Source organism: Natrix helvetica, assembly GCF_964273705.1.
Source record: "Natrix helvetica genome assembly, chromosome: 8".
In the NCBI taxonomy this organism is placed as follows: Eukaryota; Metazoa; Chordata; class Lepidosauria; order Squamata; family Natricidae; genus Natrix; species Natrix helvetica.
The window spans coordinates 17283356-17306240 of NC_138559.1; the positions used below are offsets into that span (position 1 = coordinate 17283356).

The following is a 22885-nucleotide window of genomic DNA, read 5'->3' on the forward strand; positions in this document are numbered from 1 at the left end:
AATGACCCTAAATGGGACACAGACATTCCCTCACTGAGTAGCTAAGTAACCAGATGGAAAATGTGTGATTGGAAAAAATGTAATCATGTCAAATCATGAAGAGAGTTTTTGGCAATGGGATGGAAAAACTTGGGACTTCTTGCTTAACAAGCTACAAAAATAGCAGGAAGTGGGTCACTGCGTCACAGCCCACTAGAGCTCACAGAATGATATTCTGGAGGGAAAAAGAGGGACGGAAGAATGGGGAAGATGCCACTTTGACCTCCTGAAAATAAGAAATAAAAAAAGGCAGAGGAGATCTAGAAAACAGGCAGGAGGTGGGCAGATCTCCAAAACACCCGTTAGATCTTGCCACTGTCCTCTTGCTCTCCTGCCCCAGATGGTCTGATTTTATATCACCCAATGCTTTCCCCCACCTTAAGAACTTCACCCAGCTGGAAAGGGAGCTTGCTCAAGGCTGAATACTGAATACTGCATTCAGTTCTGGTCGCCACGATGTAAAAAAGATGTGGAGACTCTAGAAAGAGCGCAGAGAAGAGCAACAAAGATGATTATGGGACTGGAGACTAAAACATATGAAGAACGGTTGCAGGAACTGGGTATGTTTAGCTTAAGAGAAAGAAGGACTAGGGGAGACATGATAGCATTGTTCTAATATCTCAGGGGTTGCCACAAAGAAGAGGGAGTCAAGCTATTCTCCAAGGCACCTGAGGGTAGAACAAGAAGCAATGGGTGGAAACTAATCAAGGAGAGAAGCAACTTAGAACTGAGGAGAAACTTCCTGACAGTTAGAACAATTAATCAGTGGAACAGAAGTTGCCTCCAGAAGTTGTGAATGCCCCAACACTGGAAGTCTTTAAGAAGATGTTGGAGAGCCATTTGTCTGAAACGGTATAGGGTTTCCTGCCTAGGCAGGGGGTTGGACTAGAAGACCTCCAAGGTCTCCTCCAACTCCACTATTGTATTGTATTGTATTGTATTGTATTGTATTGTATTGTATTGTATTAAGGCCACAGCACTGGGCAGCACTGGGTTCCTCAGGGATTTCTAGGTGGTTATCAGCCTGATGAAGCAGCCATGGCAGATCCTGGTACAACTGTCAGGGCCTACATACTCCCTCCTTTGTGGTGGCTGCAGCATTCTTCCTCCTCTTCCTTCTCCAACAGCTGCGGTTGAGTGACTCAGCAGTGGCTCTTTCCCAGCAAATGACAAACGTTATTCGTTCCTCAACGAGCCTTTTTCTAATGCTGCCCCCCTCCAAAGCCCCAGCTGCCGCCTTTGTCATATCCTCAGCTCCTCCCTGCTTCTTGTTTCTATGCAGCATTATACAGCAGAGGCCATTTATAAATGGACCCGGCCTTACAGTATGCACATGGCTGCTCTTTTTAAGTGTACAGGTGGCAAAATCTGGCCCACAGAGTGAAACAACGAGGTGAAATGATGGAATGATTCATAGGAATTATTCAAGGACAATAGTCTCAGGTGTAATTCAATGGGAAACTGGTTATGGGACACCAGGAGTATTTTAATTATGGGCTGCATACAAACCACATGTTTTGCTATAGTTACTATCATGAATTAAACTAGGTAAAGATAATTATTTGATTCAAGGGAGTATGTATGTATGTATGTATGTATGTATGTATGTATGTATGTGTGTGTGTATGTGTGTTACAACCCCTGGTATGCTCAAATACGGGAGGGAACTCACTATTCCCCCTTTCTGTCTATCGGCTCACTACAGGAGACCATCCAGGCAGAAAACCATATTTTTAATGTTGCCTTTTTATATTTGTGTTGTATTTGTGCTCACAAATAAAGTCTCCCTTTATTTATTTATCAGCACAAATACAACACACACACACACACACACACACACACATAATGTCATCACCATTTTCTACTACTCAGACATTATTTATTCAGTTCTTTTTCTCTCACTAAATAGAGAACTTTTTTCTAGCTGGAAAAAATATCCATAAAGGAAGAAATAGGGGAAGATTCCACGTTGCCTTTGATCACAACCTTTCATTCAATTTCAGGTTTTTTTTTAAAAAAAAAAGCGAGCAGAGAAACTTGGAGAAAAGCCACAGGGTCACTGCTGTCACAGACAGGAGGGTACATAGAAGGAATATTCCTGAATCATGATTTTTTAATTATAAATAAACAGGGGACTAGAATGGCCAGACACCATCTGCAAACACCTCATCCGGGGTGAGCCTGTGTCTCATGTACACATGGATGGAAAATCAGATTCCATCCCTTCCCTAATTCTTTCCAGGGGCTAAATATATCTGCTGTTTGCCCAGCCTTTAATGCATGTGACTGCTACACCCGCAGACCACAACATCTCTGCGTTCCAGTTTTCTGTGAAACCGGGAAAACCCACGAGAACAAAACAAAACTGCAACCCAAGGCATAGAACCAAGAAAGGCAGTGAGGAAGTGCAACATGTCCATGCCTAAGAAAGCATTTCTTTGAAGTTGGGCTCTGGCATTGTCTTAGATCAGGGGTGTCCAAACTTGGCAACTTTAAGACTTGTGGACTTCAACTCCCAGAATTCCCCAGCCAGCTCTGCTGCTGAGCTGGCTGGGGAATTCTGGGAGTTGAAGTCCACAAGTCTTAAAGTTGCCAAGTTTGGACACCCCTGTCTTAGATGATCAGAACAGTGGTGGGTTTCAAATTTTTTTAGAACCTCTTCTGTAGGTGTGGCCTGCTTTGTGGGAGTGGCTTGCCGGCCATGTGACCGTGTGGGCATGGCTTGCCAGCCATGTGACCAAGTGGGAGTGGCTTGGCAGTCATGTAACTGGGTGGGCGTAGCCAACTGTAAAATGTGGTGAAACTCACTTAACAACGCTCTTGCTTAGCAACCAAAATGTTGGCTCAGAAACTCTGGCATTTGAAGCATGCAAGTCTTAAAGCTGTCAAGTTACAAGACCCTTGCACCCCTAACCCTTTAGAAAAAACCCCCAGGGGTGTTCAAACTTGACAGCTTTAAGATTTGTGAACTTCAACTCCCAGAATTCCTCCTCCAGTCATGTTGGCTCAGAAACTCTGGCATTTGAAGCGCGCAAGTCTTAAAGCTGTCAAGTTACAAGACCCTTGCACCCCTAACCCTTTAGAAAAAAAACCCCAGGGGTTTTCAAACTTGACAGCTTTAAGACTTTTAGATAGGACTCTTAGAAGCAGGCGGGGCGATTGGTGAGCCAGCCAATCAGTGAGCGGTGGGCAGGGCAAGCATGGTGCGGACGTGCTGGGGGAGGGAGCTGGAACCGGTTCTAAATGGCATGGTAGATTTGTGGAACCTCTTCTATAGAAGAGGTTAGAACTGGCAGGAACCCACCCCTGGATCAGAAGTACAAAAGAACCTCAAATGAATGACAGCACTGATGACCAATCTCTGTTGAGAGACATGGTTAAAAATCGAAGACCATGTCTTCTTGAATGCTAGACTTTTTTTGGTTCCTGATGGGAAATTGAAACAGAGGCTCTTTTGCGGGTTTTTTCTTTCTTTCTTAATGGTAGGAGGAGGAAAAGGCATGAATGGGAAACCCTGAATGAAAAATGCCTCAAGATGCTGGTGCACAACTTGTGTAGGGTTGACCAGAGCCTGCCCACCCCATATAAAATGGGGAGAGAACTTGATTAGCTTGATGAGGACAAACTCCTTACCTGTACAAACACAAAGTACCATAACTGATGGATATTCCAGTAGTAGCCCAATCCAAATAAGGCAGTAAATAAACCACTCAGCAACATGCCTCCGGAAAGGTAGTAGCGCAGAGGAAGGCGCTCACCGAAAATCCCGCTGTGGGAAAATAGAATAGACAGGTTGTTCAATCACAATTTGTTATCACAGTTTCCCTTCAGTGCAAAATTCTAGAATCCTGGAGCTGGAGGAGGTTTGAAAGTCATCAAATCTTATGTCAGGCCTGTAGTTATGTTCCTTTTAGGATCTTTGGCCTGCCACACTTTCTATTATTTCACTGTGCTGTTTCATTAGTGTAGTAATTGAGAGGGGAAATAGAAAGGAGTAGAATTGTGGAATGTGTTGTTGTCATTCTTTTCTAGAAGCGCAAGGTCATCTTTTGTCTCCGCATCTCTGCACCTGACCGGAACCAGCTGGGTGGAGATGCCAGCGTGGCCGAAAAAGATTGGGCCATGTGATGGATTTATGGGTGTGGGGATAAGATCATGAACTTTCAACTGGGTAGAATCCCAGGAAGTTCTTCAGATTTGAGATTCCACAGTTTGTGCTAACATGTCTGTCTTATTAAATTGGAACTTTAAGGATAGCCCTGCCTTGGACTCTGATTTAATTCTGCATGATACTTGGAACGCTGACACCTTAGCTATGTGGAGTTGGGTTTTCCTATTACACTATAAGACACCGCATGATTCATCTGATCTTGGCTAAGTGTGACGTATGGACTGAGATACCTTGACTGCAAGATTCCGATTTTGAACTATGGGGGGAATATATAATTTTCCATTGTGTCATCTTCGGAAATGTGAATCCAGTCATCACTTGCCCTAGGCTTTGTTAGACTGTGGTTGTCTCTCCGCTCCTATGTTTTGTCTCAGGCAATTGTTAGCCAAAATGATATTGTTTCTGCAGGCAGGTGCTTGTTATGCCACATCAACTAGCAGATTTTGTTTAAACCCCTCAAGGACATGCCCTAACTTCACCTGTGCTTTCTTTCTGTGTCAAAGCTAAAAGCCAAATTGTTTTGCCTTTGGGATTAAGGAATTGGCCTTGTACACACTTTAAAATGGAGAGAAGGAAGGAAGGAAGGAAGGAAGGAAGGAAGGAAGGAAGGAAGGAAGGAAGGAAGGAAAGAAGGAAGGACTCAAAGACAAAATGAAGATTAAAGAACACAACACAATCTGAATTGCAGTTGATGAGAAGGAAACTGGGTTTATTGTACACAATGCAGGCCTTCCATCCCTAAGCCAAACAACTTTCTCTTTCATCAGCCTACACAATTCTGACGTATCATTAGCCTTCCAAATACCCTACGAAGCTCTTTAATAATCAATTAGGTGACCAAAGGGTCTGTTTAGTTCTCAGTAAACAGAATCTATCATCTTAACAAGAGTCCTGTTGACATTTCAAGCTCTCCATTAGCCGATTTCTTATCTGCCTGGCATTGTAACCCCAGTTAAGGGAATTTTCTATCTCTGAACTACTTTCCTGCAAGGTGGAGAAGTGGGTTGATTGCTCCTGAATGTGGCCAACAGTTGTCATGTAATCAAATATTATAGATATGTCCCAAAGGACCTCCTTAGATCACAGGATGTTTTCAAACCATCAACCTGAGCCACCAAGTCAAGGTGCCAAGTTGCTGACGCTCTCCATGACAAATTGTTGAAGCAATTGATTATGGAAAGGCTCTATCAGTAAAAGTCAACCAAGAACAAACCTTAATGACAAATGACGACAAAAGGAACAGTGAAACTATCGGTAACAGACTGCCTTGCTAAAGCAAAGTCCAATACAAATGTCTTTATGAAGGAAAACACCACCCTGAGTGCAGAGGCTCCAGACCAGGGTTTCTCAACCACGGCAACTTTAAGATGGGTGGACTTCAACTCCCAGAATTCCCAGCCAACAGAAGGGACTCTGTTTTCCCACACTGATTCTAACTGCAGAGGGGAACCAGATGTCCAATGAGGTCTGCAGTGGAAACCTGAGACGTACAGTGTGAATGGTGTTGGTGGAAACTTTATTTTTCTTATTCTTATTCCAGATCTTGCTTCCTTGGTCTTCCTACTCCTTACTGCTTTTCCCGGCATTGCAGAACATTGGTTCCCCTAAAATAGTGTTAACAATTAATCAGTGGAACAACTTGCCTCCAGAAGTTGTGAATGCCCCAACACTGGAAGTCTTTAAGAAGATGTTGGATAGCCATCTGTCTGAAACGGTATAGGGTTTCCTGCCTAGGCAGGGGGTTGGACTAGAAGACCTCCAAGGTCCCTTCCAACTCTACTATTGTAGTGTATTGTAAAATACATACCTAATATACATCCCAATTGCATAAGCAACCAAGAAAGCATTGTCCAGGGCTCCAAACAGTTCCTTGTAGTTATCCTGATCTGGGAAAAGAAAAACACAACATGCTTTGAAGGTGTTTTATCAAACCACAAAAGAAGCAATTTATAGTTTCCAGAACTTAAATAAGTAGTATTTTTTTTGTGGGGGGGGGAGAACCCTGGGAACAAGGCTTGCCTCCCAAAGCATTGGGGAAAAGATGGGCTAGACTTCCCATGATGAAATGCATCCATAAAAAGCCCATGTGGTCCTTAGCTTTGTCCTCTAACGTCTGATTCCCAACTACAAACAAACATTTAAATAGATTGATTTGCACCTGATTTCCCCCACTCTGGATTCAACAATAAACACTTTGCTACCAAAAGACATTCGGTCAATGACCAACCTTATTAGTTAAAAAGGATTAGAAGACGAGGAGCCCTTTTTAACATTTCCAGGGCTTTTGGTGTTATAGGATTTGTTTTCTGATTCCATATGATTACAGTATTTCTTGGTTGGATGAAAATTAATAATCAATCCTCACTTCAAATCCTGTACAAGATTAAAACGGGGTCCAAATTGATGAGACTGACTCAAGGCCATTGCTTCTAAAGTGATGAGTGAGTAGCAGCTTCAGATTAGAATATCTATTTGAAATTGTTATGACCTTTGCAGGTAGCAATTTCTCCCATTTTGGCCTAAAAACTCTGTGAAGCTCCTCGAATTGCTGAAAGAGGTTAGAATAGTACAAAATTAAATACATGCTAATTTCCAGCCCTCCAAAGTCAAGGACACATCAGATCAGTGGTCACCACCAGTGGTCTGCAGACTACGGGTGGCCCACGGGAAAATTTTGGTGGTCCTCAGAAAAATTATTTGCATTTTTATACTGCACTAAATACTACTTATCTTTTTAAAAAATCATATTAGTGGTCCACAGGATTTAAAATTATGAATTTAGTGGTCCCTGAGGTCCGAAAGGTTGGTGACCCCTGCTTTAGATGGCCTTCAACGATATTTTAACGAAGTCAAGATTCAGATCAGTCATTGCATCAGAATACTTGTAAGTGTCACTGCGTTAATTGGTTTGCTAGCTGTGCTGAAGATTTACTGCGCAGGTCACAGTTCTTATCTGACAATGATTTACTGCGCATGCACTTTCACATGCCTTCTTAACTTTCTCTTCTGATCTTCTGCTCACCTGCCAGGAGGTAGGCACATAGCTTTGCCAAGATGTAATTAATTCAGTTAGCAAGTTTGTATTTTTACTTTCTTTTATATTAAAGTGTTTTTTTTAATTAGATCATGCTTCGGGTTTATTTTTGCTTATTCAGAAGTATGCTGCCAGGAAAAGCCACGATCCATCATCATTAATTACAAAGGGTTTAAATTATATTCCTTGACAGTAAGGATGGACTCTATTGGATCGGTGCTTAAGGTGGTGATAAAGGCTGCCATAGTCTGACTTCTGAAAAGGATTTCTGCTACAGCTGAAAAGCTGTAGAGAAAGCCTTAGTGGATAAAACACTGCTCCAATTTTTCAGACAGGAAGAAGAGCTTTGGAAAGCTAGATTCCCCCACCAAGGAAGAACAGGGCTTCTATTCCTTTCCACCATAGCTGGAAATGCCAGGATTGCAGGAATGAAGAAAATTTGCTCTCCCTTAAGTAGCAAATCCTCCCCATTTCACAGTACTTTAGTCCTCAGATATCCAGCCTTCTTGTCCTATAGCAATTTGATGACCCAAAACGATTGTGGGTTTGGTGGGAAACACAATTATCAAGAATATCTTACCGAAGGGCTTCCAATCACACCACGTGGTGCTGTTGGACGCATTGTTTGGCCTGGATCCCAGTGAAGAACAGTTAAAATGCAGTTCGCTCTGATCAAAGAAAGGACAGAGAGCAGATTATCAACACCGACACTGAATTTTAGCAGTGTAAAAGGACAAATCTGTTAACAATCATTTTGGGAATTGAAGAGAAATAGGGGAGGCAATATGCATTGTAAACTGCTATTTCCTGGGAAGCAGTACTTCCTCTAGCCCAGGATTTCTCGGCAATTTTAAGACGTGTGGACTTCAACTCCCAGAAATCCCTAGCCAACATGCTCTATCCAGGGGTGTCAAACTGGCGACCCTGCAGGCCGGATGCGTCATGCACAGGCCACGCCCATCCCATCTCCATGAATGGGGAAAACGCTGGGAAACATCCCGTGACAGCAATGTGACGCCATGAGTTTGACACCTATACAGTCTATTCCATGGAGATTGTTGACAAATATAGTAAAGGTCTTGATCTGAATAGCTAGTGAGTCTCTCGTCCTTATATGGCTAAAATTCACTCTTCCACCCTGGGTTTTACTTATACCTACCTTTACAATGCTAATGGGTTTCCGTGAGAGATGGAAAGTGGTATAGCACAGGAATGTTAGCACCAGAATTAATCCTCGGTACCTATGAAAAATATACAACAGGAGGATGAGAAGAACATTACAGAAGGAGGTAAATCAGTGACTACTTTATAGCAAGGCTGCCTCAATTCACAGGAGTGTTGTAGGACTTGGACTGCCAAGTCTTAACACTTAATGGAACAGAAGTGAGAGTAAGTACTAAATATTTGTTTTCATCTTACCCAGTTCTTTGTCCTGACTCCACCCACTTTTTTTAGAGCCTGGTCTTCCATTACAAATTGCAGCCCCTGGTCTCTTGAATGTTGTATACCAATAAAGGACACGGCCAAGATTCCCAGGCTTAACTCCTTAACAAAAGGCACCTGCAGGATTAAGGTTTAATCAGCTTCCTAAAGTCCTCCAATAGTGGGACAGCTTGGATCCAGATTCATGGCTGCGTAGGGTACAGTGATGCTCTCCAAAGCATCTCAGGCATCCTATGCAAGTGAAATTCCACAGCTAAAGTTACTAAAGAGCAGGGGACGAGTGATTTTTTCATTCCTATTGGGAATTGGAATCAGTTCATGTTCTAATAGCTATGCGTCTTTGCTGCCTTGAATTAGGCTCTGAATTCTCCTTCGGTTATGCATCACAAGCAATGGTGAGAGTGTAGGAACATGCCATTTTCAAGACATCTATACTGCCAAATATTCTTGGGGAACCTTTCTAAAACTTACCAACCATCCAATCAACTCAGCATTTCAACACAGGAAACCCAACGGTCTAACTTTGCTTAAGCCAGCGCTGTATGAAATAATTAAGTCCACTGCTAACAACAAGAGTGATGTCATGAATCTCTGGCTCAGGCTGTCAATCTGGTCTGCCAGGCACATCCAGACTATGGGTCCTTGATTCTGCCCCCTCACCTCCCCCCCCAAAATAACCCATAAATCACTTCTTTAGAATTCAACAGCACCTTTTGCTTATATACCATGTCCTGGGAAGTCTTTCCTTACACCCATTTTTTGACACAAAACAACTTAATCTCAGGTTTATTTAAATCCCAACTGGTTGAAAACCAACAAGCAACATCCAGATTTTGAATTTCTTCACTTAAAGCCACCACTACAATTATTATTTTCCCTACTCAGCATCCTTGTTACTTCCCTTATTTGAAATCTTGCTATCTAGAGTGACTTCCTTGCAATGACAAAAATGTGATAACCTTACCATGATGGAAAAGTGGGCTTTTTAAAAAAAAAAAAAAAAAAAGATTATTTTTGGAGGGTGGAAGGAATAACTAAATGTCCCTTCTTAGATGTTCTCCCTTTCCTAAGATAAGGAATCTAAATGCTCAATCTAACCCTACAAGTAGAACTGCTCCAAAATATTTGCTGCTTTTTTGGATGGGATAGAGGTTTGCATTAAATTGCTTTCTTCTGCTGGGTTCATTTATCAGGATTGAATGAGGATCCTTCGGCTTATCCTTCCATGTGATTGAATCATGTAAATGAATACAAAAATTGCTTGGCAAGTAAAGAGGCAAGATTACACAGTAAGTAAGCCAATTTTCTTACAGAATGAGCAATAGAGTCGTTCCTTGTGAGGTAAACCAAGCTCAGAGAGCGCCAAAAAACTCCACAATTCAACTTGAACTACCTATTCAGTATTTTCTTCCATTAGAATCTTTCCGTTCTCCAAAGCAAGTCAGGTCAAGCAGATCTTCAGAGTCACATGGGGAGTGGCCGATGGAAATTAAAGCATGCAAGGAAAGTTGACTTCAGACTTCTGGGTGCTGCAAAAGCAAGAGGAAGCTAACTCCTGCTGCCCTTGGAGAAAACAAATTTCAACCTCCTCTTGAGAGCTCTTGCTTATCAACTCTTTTATCTTATCAAGCAAGATAACCAAAAGACAATCTCTGAAAGGTAGACCCTGAGACGCTTCCAAATCAATTGTAAAAAAAAAAAATATTGCACTGAGTTATTTCATCATCAGATAGTGCTAACAGGATCTTTTCAAGTGGAAGAACAAATGGGAAAGCAGAAATCAACTTCCTGCATTTAAATGAGCCTCTGCTTGGGATCATATTACTGCTTTGTTTTATTTGGTTCTGAATAATAGGTTTTAAGATTTTTTTGAAGTGCCTCTGTGGCTTCCGGATCTTAATGTTGACCCTGACTGTTTATAGCAGTGGTTCTCAACCTGTGGGTCGGGACCCCTTTGCCTAAGACCACAGGAAAACACATATTTTCGATGGTCATAGGAACTGAGACACCAATTTTATGGTTGGGGGTCACCACAACATGAGGAACTGTATTAAAGGGTGGCGGCATTGGGAAGGTTGAGAACCACTGGTTTATAGTGTTCAGTTTATTCAAAGTCAACACTGTTGAAGTAGTGGATGGCTAACAACAGCATTGGATTTGCTATACATTTAAGAGTGTCTCTTTTTTCTGTGTGTGAGCCATTAATCCTATTTGGTCTTCTTGGAAAATTGCAAACTTGGCCCTCTTTCTTCTTGTTACAATTGCTTTCACTTCTGCCTCAAGGCCAAATTGAGATATTCAAAGAGATTCTGGAGAAAACACAGCTTTTAAAGACCCAGTAAAAATCTGACTTGGGAAGGACGTAGTTTTTGGACAGCGATACAGGTTGAAATCCCTCAGCCACATATACTCAGCCACACAAAATGGAGGGTCAACGTCATCGCCCAGAGGATCATTTGTTGCCCTCTCCCCTCTTTGGAAGAGCTTTATAGCTCCTGCTGCCTTAAGAAAGTTCAAAACATTCTTAAAGATCCATCTCATTCTGGGCGCCCTTTTTTTTAACTATTATCATCTGGCAGGCAGTACAGGACAATAAAAACAAGGTCAAATAGGCTGAAAAACAGAGCAGTAACTATATTGAATTCTACTGTATAGTGCGATACTGATGCAATATCAGGGGTTTTCAATTCAATTGTATGGAATGCGAAGGTTGTGTGTTTCTGTTTTATTTTTATGGTTATGATGTACCCTGAAGATGGCATTTAATTTCATTTTATGAGGTGCAATGACAATAAAGTAAACTAAGCTAAACTACCTGCACCATAAGGCCTTAGAGCAGTGTTTCTCAACCTTGGTGACTTTAAGTCCTGTGGACTTCAACTCACAGAATCCCCCAGCTGTATTTAAATACTTCACATATATTTGCATTGAAAGGACAATTGAATAAAATCAAATTTCATTGTTATGCTGTCTCTGTCTACTTTGAGGGGCTACAGCCCCTGGATGGCACTTCAAGGTCACCTGCAGGACTCTCACCAAACAAAGTTGTCATACAGGTAGTCCTCGACACACAAGAGTTTGTTTATCGAGCATTCAAAGTTACAGTGGCACTGAAAAAAAATGACTTACGACCGTTTTTCACACTTACAACCGCTGCAGCATCCTCACGGTCACATGATCAAAATTCAGACACTTGGCAACTGACTCATATTTATGACGGTTGCAGGGTCCCAGGGTCATGGGATCCCCTTTTGCAACCTTCTTAAAAGCAGTCACGGGAAGCCAGGTTCACTTAACAACTGTGCTACTAACTTAACAACTGCAGTGATTCACCTAATAATGGTGGCAAGAGAGGTCACAAAATGGGGCAAAATGCATTAACTGCCTCACTTAGTGGCAGATATTTTGGGCTCAATTGTCATAAGTCAAGGACTACCTGTAGTATGTACTATATAACTTCACGCCAAGATGTTATTAAAACCACAGAGTTTACTAAACCACACTAAAATGCCAATGCAGACTCTCAAAACATCCACTACAGCAGAAAGCCCTGAAGAAGTCTAGTGGCTTGTTGATGTCTAGGTGATGACTCAACCTGGTGCCCTCCAAAAGAATTGTTCTCCAATCCATCATCTCTAGCAATGGCCATGTTTCCTACAGATGATGGCCTTCCTCTTATTACTTCTCTGGAATGTTGGAGAAGAGTGGTGTGTTGAGGTCATCTTTTCAATAGTTCCAGGCTCAAAATTATTCCTGGTTGGTTTGGTTCCTCATCTGATATGTACTCATACAGTATACGCCTTGTAGGAATCTAGGTCACTATAACTGGGCCATGCTGATGCCCCTGGCAGTGACTGGTGGAAGCACAAACATTAATGCCCCATTCATAATTTCATAGCAGGGCCAAAACTCTAGAACTTCAAAGGCTCAGCATCTTCTCTGTGCCAAGTATTTTCTTGCAGTCTTATATACTACATATCTTTGGACATGGGGGGGATTTTATGGATTTGAGGCCTATTTTCCTCTCTCTTTACCTTAGAATATGAAGAAGTCTTCCCTGGTGTAGGGTCTGCTGCTTGGATGGGGGGGATTGGACTAGATGACCTACAAGGTCCTTCCATCTCTGCTAACCTATCATCATCATCATCATCTGTTTTCCTAAAATGCGCCTCTCTATATTATAAGATATGATGGAGCACTGCGTTAAGGAGGACATAAGAAATATGAAGTAGGCATAAACTACTTTTGTTGGCAAACATAACACAGGCAAAATTTCTGCATTGTTTTAGGTGCTCTGTAAATTTTCAGTGGACTTTGGGCTTCCGACTGAATGCAGGAGAAGTTAAAGAGGCATGTTAAAAAAAATGATTCATCTAGCTGAATATAATGAATAGATTCCTTAAAAACAAATTTTGCTGGCAAGCTACTTTAGGAAGTAGCTGCCAGAACCTTTCCCTTATTTCTTTATCAAAGTAGATCATCTGAAACACAAGAAACTTGAGAGGCAATAATTGATTTCACATAGCATGCTAGATCTTTACCTTAGAATATGAAGAAGTCTTGCTTATATAGCATTGCTGTTTGCATTCCATTAACTTGAGAGAAAAGGGATGCAATTATAATGAAGAGAAAAGGTTTTTAAGGAAGTGCCTTGATTTCACAAGGAGCTTTTTTAAAAATCCAATTGTTTGGGGATTTACAACCATATGGGAATGGTATATGGGGATGACCTTAGGAGGTAGGAGAAAGAGTTGCAGATTGAACAACTGATGTATAAAACATATCTCAGCCCAAAGAAGGAGATCAGGACATGGAAAGCATTCCAGAAGGGACCCTCCCTAGTTTTCTGGAGAGTGAAAGGAAAGCAGAGGAGAAGTACTTTCAGTCTTGCAAGATTCTGCTATTGGAATCTTATAATAAAGATAAAGAGTTAGTACTCATGATTGGGCTTCTTGTTTCTACTACTTCAACACAGTCAGACAAAACAATTTGGTGCAAACCTTCAATTAGAAGAAATAAACATTCTCGTGCAAACTCTGAATAGGGCTATGTGTCTGGAAGGACTTTAAAAATCAGCTTTATACAGTACTCAAGAGTTCAAATTTTTCACCAACCGATAGAGCCATATATATTTAAACTCAATCAAACAATTTATTTCACATTTGGGAGGTCTCATCAGGACAAAGGGATGACCCTGCTTATAGCAATCATTTTGATCCACGTGTCTCTCCTAAGGTTTTATAGACAACTTGTCTTCATTCAGACAAGGAGAAAATATAGCCAGCTCGTTCTGCTTATCTTGAACTTTAAGGGGATCTGCATAAATTAGAGAGCAGTAAGGCAGCTAAGGTTACATGCCTGTATAGACAGGCAAGAAAACTCAAGTTTCCCATGTTTATCCTTGAAAGAATTGTCAAAAGTACCAATGTCCTTAAAAAACATAGCAATCATCTCTGTTGCTTTCTGTTTTAATCTGCATCTTAGGTGAACATTTCTCTCGACTTTAGTGTCCCGAGAGGTCACGAATACATTATTACATTTTACAGAAACAACGTTCACCGATAAGATTTTCCCACTTTGAAAAGAGATCTTCTCTCTTGCAGTAAATAGATACCTTTGAAACGGAGTATCCTTTTAAACATTCATCTCAAATTGTAAGAAAAGTTTAATTTAACTAATTGTAAAATTTCCATAACCTTCCTTGTGTCCTTGGAACATGAGACAGATATCAAGACAAATAATACGTGGAACAACAAAGAATATCTTTAAAGGTTTAAATTATAGCCCAGAAAAGCTTAGCATAGGAAATCAGTGGCTGATTATAGACAGAGAATAGCAGCTGAATACAGAATATCTCCAAAAGGTAGAAATAAATTAAAACAACATTCTAATAAAATTATGGTAAACGTTTTCCAACTGTATCTCAGTTATTTTGGCTGTGTCATGTGGAGGAATTCACTGGAGAAAGCAACTATGTTTGGAAGAATTAGTGGTAAAAGGAAACCAAGCTGTCAAAGAACACAATGACTGGACACTATCAAAGCTGACACCAGCCAGAGCATAAAGTAGTGCGAGATCAAAAGATGTGAGGACATCTGACCCATAGAATCACCAAGAGTGTGACACCATTGAATGGATATCATCTCCCTCTTCTTCCTCATCATCTAGTCTAGTGAAGAGAAGGACCAGGGGAGACAGGATAGCAGTCTTCCAATATTTGAGGAGCTGCCATAGAGAGGAGGGAGTCAAGCTATCTTCTAAGGGACCTGAAGGCCAGACAAGGAATAATGGATGGAAACTGATCAAGGAGAGATTCAGCCTAGAAATAAGGAGACATTTTCTGACAGTGAGAGCAATCAACCCATGGAACAGAAGTTGCCTTCAGAAATTGTGGGAGTTTCATTACTGGAAGCTTTCAAGAAGAGACTAGACTGCCATCTGTCAGAAATGGTATAGGGCCGTGATGGCGAACCTATGGCACGCATGGGCACACTGGCCAGCTGATTTTGGCCTTCATTTTCAGCCGTTTTTCACCCTCCGGAGGCTTCTCTGAAGCCTCCGGAGGGCGAAAAACGGCACTACGCGCAAACCGGTCATTCAGGAACAAACTTCCGGATTCTGCATTGCCTGTTTTTTGCCCTCTGGAGACTTAAGGAGGCTTCCCTGAAGCCTTCAGAGGGTGCAAAACAGGCCAAACGCAAACCGGAAGTCATAAAACAGGCCCTGTCCAGCCTCTGGGCAGGGGGGGGGGGCAGGAGAGGCCATTTTCGCCCTCCCCAGGCTCCTAGAAAGCCTCTGGAGCCCTGGGAGGGTGAAAAATGGACCTACTGGGCCCACCAGAAGTCGGAAAACATTCCGGCCTCTGGAGGGCGGAGGCTGTTTTCTCACATTCCATAGGCTCCAAGAAACCATGCATGCATGTGCAGACCAGCAGGGGGGGCATGCGTGCATGCTCAAGGGGCATGGTGTGGGGTGGGCATTAAGTTATGGGGGTGGGCTTGCGAGAAAGGTTCGCCATCCCTGGTGTAGGGTCTCCTGCTTGGATGGGGGGATTGGACTAGATGACCTACAAGGTCCTTCCATCTCTGTTAACCTATCATCATCATCATCATCATCATCATCATCATCATCATCATTTGTTTTCCTAAAATGCGCCTCTCTATATTATAAGATATGATGGAGCACTGCGTTAAGGAGGACATAAGAAATATGCAGTAGGCATAAAATACTTTTGTTGGCAAACATAACACAGGCAAAATTTGTGCATTGTTTTAGGTGCTCTGTAAATTTTCAGTGGACTTTGGGCTTCCGACTGAATGCAGAAGTTAACGAGGCATGTTTAAAAAAAAATGATTCATCTAGCTGAATATAATGAATAGATTCCTTAAAAACAAATTTTGCTGGCAAGCTACTTTAGGAAGTAGCTGCCAGAACCTTTCCCTTATTTCTTTATCAAAGTAGATCATCTGAAACACAGGAAACTTGAGAGGCAATAATTGATTCCACATAGCATGCTAGATCGTCATGTGGTTTTTTGGGTTTGGACTGAACATGTTATTGAAACCACTGTGATTTGTAAGTCGTTATTTACAGGTCAGTGAGATGTTTGAAGCAAGAACTGTGGTTATTTAACCCACCAGTTTTCAGGAAATTATAACCTATTCTAACATGGGACCCTTTCAACCCTTGAAAAAGTTGCTTCTCTAGGAGATGTCACTTTACTGTTTTTGTGGTACAGAGCTGCCAAGAGATTTGTGACATGAGACATGATCTTTATAATGTACAACGCGGAAGATTTATCAGGGGGTAATAGCCAAGAGGAAGAAAAAAATTATGTGTTGTTCTTCATTCAACTGTATGTAACATTTAGCCAATATTTGGGAATGGCTTCTGTCTTCATGTCTCATTGAGCTTCATGTCTCATTGAGCTCCTTTAAAAATCTGTAGATTTTTTTTTAAAAGTGAGTAATTTATCCTGTGCCACTGACCTTTTAACTTTTCTCTTTTTGCTCAAATCTGTGTTGCGTGACGGCAGCATTTGGCAGAAAATGAAATGGAAATATCGTTATAGTTGGGTGGAAATGAGGAAAGAATAAACATTACTACGAGGATGTGCAGGAATCCCTCTGAAACTCTTATTATATTTCTGTTCAATTGTGCCCTTCGCAATTAGGCAAACCAGGTCATTTGTATTGCTTAATACTCTGACATTCTCTTTGGCTCTTCGTGGCATTTGAGGTAGAGATTCTTGAGCAGAAAAAAAGGAACTGATTTAAATGCTCAGATCTAGTATCTCCAGTTGAAAAGTTTGAATGGAAAATTAATTTAACTGACAATACACAAATAATGCCAAATAGTAAAAATATGACTTGAAAGGTTAAAGCTATTGTTGTTTGGAGTTGATCAAATGAATTAACAAGCTGGCTTAGACAGGTTGTTCTAAGACATGATGACATTAACTGTATTTGGTTGAATAAGCCAGAACTATCCTTCCATTACAATAGCACACAAAGCACAACAGCTGGGTTCATACATCACTGGGACAAGCCAAATGAACCACATGTTGTCTTAGTTTACTGTGCACAGGTAGCCAGAGTTTTCTTTCACAGGTATGGACTCTTGTGCAATTGACAGTCTAATTATGGCACTTTCTGTAAGCCAAAGGTAGGTCAGTGGGCCTTTTGGAATCCAGAACAACTGCATCACACACTAACCCAACTCCTATTAGATTAATACAGAGATGAGGGTGTGATAGTGTTACAGCCCAAGATAATTGAATGGATTTAGGCTGGGACGAAAACTCTACCTGATTGGTTTTAGTCAGTCCCAAGAGGATAGAGGAGATCAAATTTGGCTAGAAAAATAATCAAAGCTGACTTTTCTTCAGATGCTCTACTGTTGTGGGGCAACAGGCCCTGCAGAGGGGAAGAAGGAGGAACAACTGATGAAACATGTGTTGCAACACAAGCCCTAATTTTAGGCACTTCCATGTGGTATCTTCTTTCACACAAGTTTTGTCATTTGGGAATCACCAGTTTAGGACCAAAGACCTATCAGTCGACATCCTCTGAAGAACTGAATGAAGTAGGAGTCAAACAATCCATGGCAGAAAGTATGGAAACAAATCTACAAGTATCAGCTCTTCAAGTGTGTTGAACTTCACAGAATTTCCATTAATAACAGCAGTTGTGGGGGAAAAAATTGACAGATTGGGGAAAGTGATAACAACAACAACCACCACCAAATGTCCTAGCCTCCCTTCTTCCAGAAGCTGGAGCCCCAAGCTTGAAACAAAGCCAATATCCAAATATTAGGCGAGTCATTTCATGCTTGCAGGAACTTAAGCGCAAAAGAAGTCAAACTGGATCTCAGCATTGCCTTGGCAACGCTTGCAAATGGAGAGAAGAAGAAGAAGAAGAAGATGGACTAGTCTGCAGAGAATCACAGCCTTTGCAGTCTGCTGAGAGCTTCTGGTTGGGCACTGCACAAAACAAAATCAGAAGGAAAATAGACCTTTGGTCTAATTCAGCTTCCACACATTCACCTAGTCTTGCCTAAGAGCTCTGCGTGTGAATATACTGATAAGGAGCGAAGGATTTAAATGCTTTAAGATTGGCAATGATCTTGAAAATCCAATTTGAGCCAGGAAGGTCTAGAATGACGCAAATGGGTGGGACTGGTCGATGGGATTCCCAATCAAGTTTCAGTCCTATTAGCTGTTATTCCCCGATGACCGTGTGGTTTGGTAGCTGTTGAATGCACATTCTGCCTCATGTTTCTGGGAACAGCCATTGTGTCTCTCTGCAAATTAGTATTTATATAAAAATACTGTATTTTTCAGAGTATAAGATGCACCTTTCCCCACCCCACCCCAAAAGAGGGTGAAAATCCGGGTGCGTCATATACACTGAATACAGCACTTTTGGCCTACCAAAACCTTGCCCCCTTTGCAAAAATGGACGTGCAGGGGGTTTGGGAGGCTTGCAAAGTGCTCCTGGGGGCTGGGGAGGGCAAAAATGAGTGAAAAACAGGCCATTTTTTTCTCGTTCCCGCCCCCCCCAGCCCCCAGGAGTACTCTGCAAGCCTCCCAAAGCTCTGCATGCCCTTTTTTGTTGTTGCAAAAAATGAGGCATTCAGAGGATTTGGGAGGCCTGCAGAGTGCAAAAACCTTTTTAAAAAATTTACCTCTTCAAAATCATGGTGTGTCTTATACTCCGGTGCTTCTTATTGTCTGAAAAATACGGTAGCTCCTACATTGCAGACTCAAAATCCGAATAATAAACAATGGCATGCTTACGGAATTTGCTGAAAGATAACTGTTTAAACCATGGCAATAAAATTATAAAGTTGTGCAGAGATATTACAATATTTGTTCTTTGCATCTGATATGCTTCTTAATCTCTGTAGAGGACTCCAGTGTGGAAGTTGCAAATAGTAAGGATGATTGCAGCTGACAACGAGAAAGAAATCTAATCTGCACCCAAGAAACTATATCAATGCATGAAGAAAGAACGAAGGCAGCCTGGAAAGAATCCAGCCCCTGAAATGAAATGATAGGCCCTTTTCTTGAATGATGTTTGGAATAATGTCTTCATGTAGAAGGCTCTGTTTTAATATGACCAACAATCTCTGGGCACTAGGTAATTCTTGGGTTTGGAAGAGCTGCCCCATTCCTCCCATTTCTGCTTTTAGATATTGACATATCAATGGCTTCTAGTTTTAAGAATGTTATGCTACTTTCAGAATTAGAAAGACATTTTCACTCTAGATGGCGGTTACTGGGGAACAATGAGGACAAACCACTGTTTGTGGGCTTCTCGGGGTCTTTTGCCTTAACACAGGGAAAGAGGTCACTGAAATTTGTAAAAAAGACCATTCCTGGTGGCGCAGTGGTTAGAGTGCAGTATTGCAGGCTAAATCTGTCCCCAGTCAATCCTGAGGGGCTCAAGGGAGACTCAGCCTTCCATCTTTCCAAGGTTGGTAAAATGAGGACCTGGATTATTGGGGAAAATATGCTGACATTGTAACCCATCCAAACAGTGCTGTAAAGTAGCATGGACTGGTATGTACAGTAAGTCTAGGTCAGTGTTTCTCAACCTTGGCAACTTGACGATGTCTGGACTTCAACTCCCAGAATTCCCCAGTCAGCGAATGCTGGCTGGGGAATTCTGGGAATTCTGGGAGTTGAATTCTGGAAGTTGAATTCTGGGAATTCTGGGAGTTGAAGTCTGGGAATTCTGGGAATTCTGAGAGTTGAATTCTGGGAGTTGAATTCTGGGAATTCTGGGAGTTGAAGTCCAGACATCGTCAAGTTGCCAAGGTTGAGAAACATTGGTCTAGGTGCTATTGCTAATCAGATCTAACAAGTGTTTGGTTTTTTTTAGCATGCGCCTAATTCCTAATAAAAACAAGTTTGGTTATATATGGCTTCACTGTTTGGAGAAGGCCACGCCCAAGTCTTACAAGCACAACCTGCTCTCTTTCTGGTGTGTGGGTGCTAGATGTGTTGACAACCAACGATTGTGAGATGAAAGGAATGCCTTTCTAGTGTTCCGTCTATAACAACTTGATCCCAGATGCAAAATACCTCGTCGGTCCTCAAGAGTGAAAGGTGCATACTCCAATGAGCAGCAATTGCTGCTTTAGAAAAAACCTACCACCAATGCCTGAGCGCTTTCTTTCTGAGTGATTTGTCTGGGGTTTCTCATTTGATGCTTGATCTGTTCATTCTATAAAACAAGACCAGGGAGAGATGACCCGATTGCTCTACACTGTTGTACAGAAACGCTACAGAGGAGAGACTTGTCAATCTTGTAAACACACACACAACTTACAAATGCAGCACGCGGGCAAAACTAGAGCAATCCAGTCTCAGAAGACAAGGATAATTTCCATTGCAATTGCTTACCAATACAAATCATCATCACCGTGTTTGGGGTAATTAAATGGAGATGTGATATCTTTGGACAATTAATGTGATATCTCTAGGCTCAATCAAATAAACCACGATGGCCTGTTCTAGTCCATGACACACAAACTCAAGTTGTATTCTCCTTGTGACACCTGCAAAAGCTAGGTACAACTTAGCTGACCCTGGGATAGCAAAGTTGTTTTCTGTATAGATTGCAGGCACTGCGTAAAGATGCCACACTGTTGGAAATAGCAAAAAAATTGATGAGGGAAGGAAGGATATGACAGCGAGCATTGCTGTCACTGAGAAAATGTTAGCAAGACAGAATGATATTTCTTGTTGCTTGTGGTCAAACCAGCAAAGGGTGTTAAATCAGATTGAAACAGATCTCTGTTGAAATTTTAAAAAATCTTTTAGGAACACAGGGCAAAACCTTATCCATGGGGGACTCAATTACTGCTCTCTTTGGGACCTTTTTGGCCTAATGATTTCTGCACCCATCCAATCATTTGGAATAATTTCCAAATATGTGGGAAATGACATACTGGAAAGGCTGCCTTCTTATATTCTGAAGGAAAACCTCACAAGCAATAAGTAGCATGGATTTTATGATCCGGTTGAAGATGTTTCCTACAAAAGCTGATGTGGGATAAACCTTGCTTTCACATCCCCACCACTCCATGGTTTTCCTGCCCACTCAGGTGACACGGAGGTCTCAATTGTGTTCCTAAGTTGAGGGCTGCCTATTATTGTTTCCATGGAAGGTGACATCCCTATATTCACTATTTGTCTTGCACATGGCAAGGACTGAACATGGAGCTCAACATTGATCTGTGGTTGCCCATTTTGTGTATCGGAGCTCCCACTGTTTGCAGCTGGAAGATGCCTTGACATTTGAGGATTCATTGCAATTCCCTTGAAGGGGGGAGATGGCCCTGTCTTTTTCCCTCCAAGAGAACCAGGTGTCTGAAGGCACCTGTGGGAGCCACCCAGCCAATCTGTTTGCCTTTCAGTCACATTATGCAATGTAATGAAAATGCAACCACCACATTTGTGATAACGCCACATCACCCTCGCCTGTTCCCACAGAACCACAAGGCGGCATCCCAGGTGATCCCCTCCCGCCTGGATCCATTGAATAGATCCCAGAGCGAGACTAAGGATGTCTGATTTTCTCTGCCTCGTGCCCCAAAAGTGAAAGCAGGGGCTACCTAGGAATGGACTCTCTCCTTAGAGAGAGAGACTGCAAGGTGCACGAGATTCAGAGGCGCCCAGCTGGATCTCTGATCTTTTCATCGGAAGGGCCCGAGCAGATCCTTAACGCTGGAGGTTCTGGATCGCAGGAGCCTCCAGAAGAAGGGAAGGGAAAGCGGGTCCGGGATGGGGGGGAGGGGGCTCCTTTACACGCGCCCCTTCTCTGCCTGCCTTCAGCCGCAGAAAAGGCCAGTCGCGAGCCAGACGGGCATCCCCGGCACGTGCCGCGCTGCTACTTTGCACATTGCCGGTCCGCAGCTCTTCTCTCCCGCGGATAGCTGGGCTGCCTCCCCGCCAGCGGCTCTTTGTTCTAGCCGGGCGGGGACCGAGGAGCGGTTGAGGTCCGGGGGCGATCGGGCCAGGCCTAGCACAGCACTAGGCAGCGAGGCAGCCTCCCCCGATATCCCCCCCTCAACCTTCAAGCGCGCCGGACAGCCGGCCGCCACCCTTCCCCGCCCCGAAAGCCGGCGCCGTTGCCGCCGACGGCCCCCAAGCCTCTGCAGGCGGCGCGGCGCCCAGTTGGCCGTCCTTACCAGCTGTCCCTGGAGAAGGAGCGAAGGAAGCGGATGCCCGGCGCAGGGATGGCCCGCATGGCTGCTGCTGAGCGAGAGGCGGAGGAGAAGGAGGCGCCGCAAGAGCTACCGGCCGGTCGGGTGTTGGGTTGGCTGGCTGGAGGGCTGCCGGTGCGGGTTCCTCTCGGAGCGGGAGGGGCGCGATCGGGCCGGCTCTCGCTTGGTTCGAGCGCGGGCGGTGTTGTTGGCGGCGGCTGGCGCTACTTCGGCTTGAACCCCGGGTGGCATTTAAATGCCCCCGCTGGAGGACAGGCGACGGGCACCCGCCGGTGATTCAAGGCCGCTTCCCCGCCCCGGCGCGGGCAGGGCGAGAAGGGGAGCTGCCCGCTTGGGCCGCCCCTCCCGGCCCCTCCCCTGCCCGAGTCACGCTTCCAGATGGGCAGCCCGGGCGCCGCCAAAGTCCCCTCCGCGGCTGGCTAAAGTCCCCTCCGAGGTGGCATCAACCTCGCCCTGGTTAAAAA

At 43.1% G+C, this 22885-nt stretch overlaps 1 protein-coding gene across 2 annotated transcripts in view; it reads right to left on the reverse strand.

Annotated features, from left to right (window-relative positions):
* The window catches only part of SLC37A2 (solute carrier family 37 member 2), a 40933-nt gene extending 18255 nt beyond the window's left edge, over positions 1-22678 (reverse strand). For both annotated transcript variants that reach the window (XM_081961080.1, XM_081961079.1), the window contains exons 1-5: positions 22386-22678; positions 8404-8485; positions 7825-7912; positions 6018-6096; positions 3673-3808 (exon numbers count right to left, since the gene is read on the reverse strand). In XM_081961080.1, coding sequence (XP_081817206.1) covers positions 3673-3808; positions 6018-6096; positions 7825-7912; positions 8404-8485; positions 22386-22444 — 444 coding nt within the window. In that variant the 5' untranslated portion in view covers positions 22445-22678. The remainder of the gene's footprint in view (positions 1-3672; positions 3809-6017; positions 6097-7824; positions 7913-8403; positions 8486-22385) is intronic.
* Positions 22679-22885: the final 207 nt, after the last annotated feature.